This window comes from Camponotus floridanus, unplaced genomic scaffold (assembly GCF_003227725.1).
Source record: "Camponotus floridanus strain SB8 unplaced genomic scaffold, Cflo_v7.5 scaffold82, whole genome shotgun sequence".
In the NCBI taxonomy this organism is placed as follows: Eukaryota; Metazoa; Arthropoda; class Insecta; order Hymenoptera; family Formicidae; genus Camponotus; species Camponotus floridanus.
Genome location: NW_020229852.1, coordinates 195,795 through 198,982, shown reverse-complemented (window position 1 = coordinate 198,982; position 3,188 = coordinate 195,795). Strand labels below are relative to the sequence as shown.

Here is a 3,188-nt window from a genome sequence, read left to right as displayed (position 1 = left end):
TAGATAAAATAATATGAACATATATAAAATAGCATTTAAAATATATAAATGTGTAATTTATTATATATAATCTTTATTTCTCATAAAATCAATCGTATTATAATATTATACGATTATAATATTATACAAATAAGGTTATGTTATCACTGTACACTCTAGTATATTAAAATACACTTTCGTAACAACACTTTTTTCTTATTATTTATAATTAAGATTATAACAATTTTATAATTTAATTTAATTTATAATTATCGCGGATATCATTCACAGGCACAAGATAATTTTTGCAATTTAAACATGAAAATGCATTGCTGCAACCTGAATATAACTCTAATTTACACGTTAAATAGAAATAGATAAATCAAATTAAGATAAGTCACACTTCGAATAAAAGAATTTCTTATCTTCTTGTTTCACACGCGTCATCCATGTATATCGCATTTGTAAATAATACAATTGTTTTTGATATGTTAATTATCTTCCTCGGACGAGTTGTCTATTAACCATCTGCCTATAAAGATACTAACAGATTCCGCTTCTTTCACAGCTGGCGGCTCGCTTTCCGCGGGTTGGATCGATTCGAGCCTGAGCCGTACATTCTCGTAAAGAGTTGTTACCACTTCCTCCGTTATTTTACTCGTTGTTATTACATTTGATGTACCGGATATGAATTCTGTCGATGTTATGATGATATGTCCATCCGACAAGCTCTATGACAGAAACAGAGGAAATGTATTTTTTATTGTCGTAGGGATAATTGTAACATTATAATTAATTATTAATATTATAATTAATTATTTTCTTTTGTATGTTAATTAAATTTCAAATTCAAATATTCAAATTTATAATATATATATTTATATCTTTTATATGTTAATTAAATTTAAAATATTATAATTTATAGTGAAACTAATAATAATTAAATATTAAAGTATAAAAGCTATTTTGCACTATATTTTATTTCTTCGTTTATAAAATTTTAATATCTTATAAACAAATTAATTTGTAAACATTAAAAATTATATATATTATTTTATATATAAAAATTGTATATAAAAATTGTATATATTATTGTATATATACTATAATTATCCATAAAGCAAGGAAAGACAAATATCAAAAAAATTAAAGATACGAAGTCGATCCTTACTGCGTCAGATATAATGTCACTCTCTTCTCGGAAACTGTCGGCGCTGCCAAAAAAATACGGCACCTTATGCGCGCACATGTATAGATTCCTGATCTTTCGTATCTGCACCAGCTTTCCATCCTTCAATCCAAAGGTCGGTCTAAGCGCGTAAGCTGGTTTCGCATACAATGAACGATCCACAAGCTTTTTATCGATCTTGAAAGTCGTATAACATTCGCCCTGAGTAAAGTTCTCCATCGCATCGAAAGACACGTCATTGCCGATATCATCTAGAGTGGCACCCACGCTTAACTGACCCACGATCATTCTGACCATATCGAGTTCGCGCGGCTGAATGTTCTCGTTCACTATAAGATCGTCTAGTCCTCGCTTGTTGAACTTGATCTCAAATTGATCCTCGTTGATTTCATAAGCCGGCTGTCGATTCACTTGTCCAGTTGGTGTCGCCGGTTCCGATGGATCTAGACTATCAGCAGCGAAACTGTTCGCTTTCGAGTCCTCAAAATGACAGCTTAACGAATCGCCATTTTTCAATGGTTGGCAGATCAATTTCGACTCCAAATTTAGCCGTACACTACCATAAACGCCTTCTTCTGGGATCGCGGTGCAGTTCACCTGAACCTGAAACGTGTACTCCGGTCCATGCGACCACGTCTCATCAACAGTGAGATGCGCGGCTGAGGGAAAAAAAAGAAGCATCATCGTATCATTGCGCGCGTGGGGCGATGAGTTTACTTATGACCGAGTCGCCCGCCCGCGAGAATGACCAGTCTGAATGGCCGGCCATTTAGCAGCTTGAATGGAGCTTGATTAAAGCGACGAGTATGACGTCAATGCGCACGATTAAATATTTCTATTTATCTCTCTCAGCTTAAAGGCGATTCTCTCACGGTTTCCGGTAAGTGTTTGCATTACGTAATCAAGTTCGATTTCGCAAATCCGGCTTGTCGTTATCCGGTATTGATCCTAGTACTTACGAAAGATATGTTAATTCAAAACAAACTGAGAATCGATCGCAAGAATATCGGGAAGCGGCGAATAATTCCGATTTGAATCGGCCGAGTCGTCTACGCGATCTTGGCGACGACAATTCAAAATTCTCACCTAAGAAGAACGGTATCACTACCACGTTCATCGTGACACCGTGCAACGTTGATCCACTTTAATGGAGTTACTGATGTTCGAGCTGCTCTTATACGAATGACTAAACTGCACTACTGACCTCTTCTTACGATTAACGAGCTCCAATTTATTCGAAGCTATTCTCCGTTTGTCACGGGAAAATAAAACATTTATTAAATAAAGAGTATAATATGTTAAAAAATAAGTAACTATTATTAAATAATAAGAAAGACGAAACTCAAATTCGTTTTTTAATATGCATAATTAAATATACACATTATATTGAAATAAACTTTATTCTCAAGCGTACATATACAGGGTGTTGCAGACCATCCATATCAGCCGAATATCTCAAAAACTGAGTGCGGCAGACAAAAATATTTCAGACAAAAGTTGTAAGGTTTCAAGTAACGCATTACATGGCGATATCAGTTTGATTTTGAATAGCATCGTCAAGATCACATAAAAAATAAATACTTTGAATTTTTTAAATGGAAATTTTATTATTATATTACCCCATTTTTTTATTATATATTCTTGTAGCTTACCACGAGACTTTTCCAAAACACTATAATAAAATATTTTTCTCCTAAGTACTTTTCGAGTTATAGGCCTTGAAATCACTTCTTAATTTTAAATCATAAAATATCTAGCAACATATTCATTTTTCGATTATCTTACCTTAATATTTTTCTGTACAAAATAATGAGAGAAATCGATTGATGTAAAAAAAACACAAAGTTGTTTTTGAAAAAAAATATGTAATTCTTAATTGCAAATTACATATTTTTTCTCAAAAACAACTTTGTGTTTTCTTTACATCAATCGATTTCTTTCATTATTTTGTGCATAAAAGTATTAAGATGAGATAATCGAAAAATGAATATCTTGCTAGATATTTTATGGTTTATGTAAA

At 32.6% G+C, this 3,188-nt stretch overlaps 1 protein-coding gene across 1 annotated transcript; it reads right to left on the bottom strand.

The window, feature by feature from the left end:
• Positions 1-230: 230 nt before the first annotated feature.
• On the bottom strand, positions 231-2,359 carry LOC105255878. The gene is made up of 3 exons (XM_011265406.2): positions 2,255-2,359; positions 1,151-1,827; positions 231-710 (listed from the first exon to the last, which is right to left on the bottom strand). Exons 1-3 carry the CDS (start codon positions 2,283-2,285, stop codon positions 471-473), a joined length of 948 nt encoding a protein of 315 aa, XP_011263708.1. The 5' UTR covers positions 2,286-2,359; the 3' UTR covers positions 231-470.
• Between the last annotated feature and the right edge of the window lie 829 nt (positions 2,360-3,188).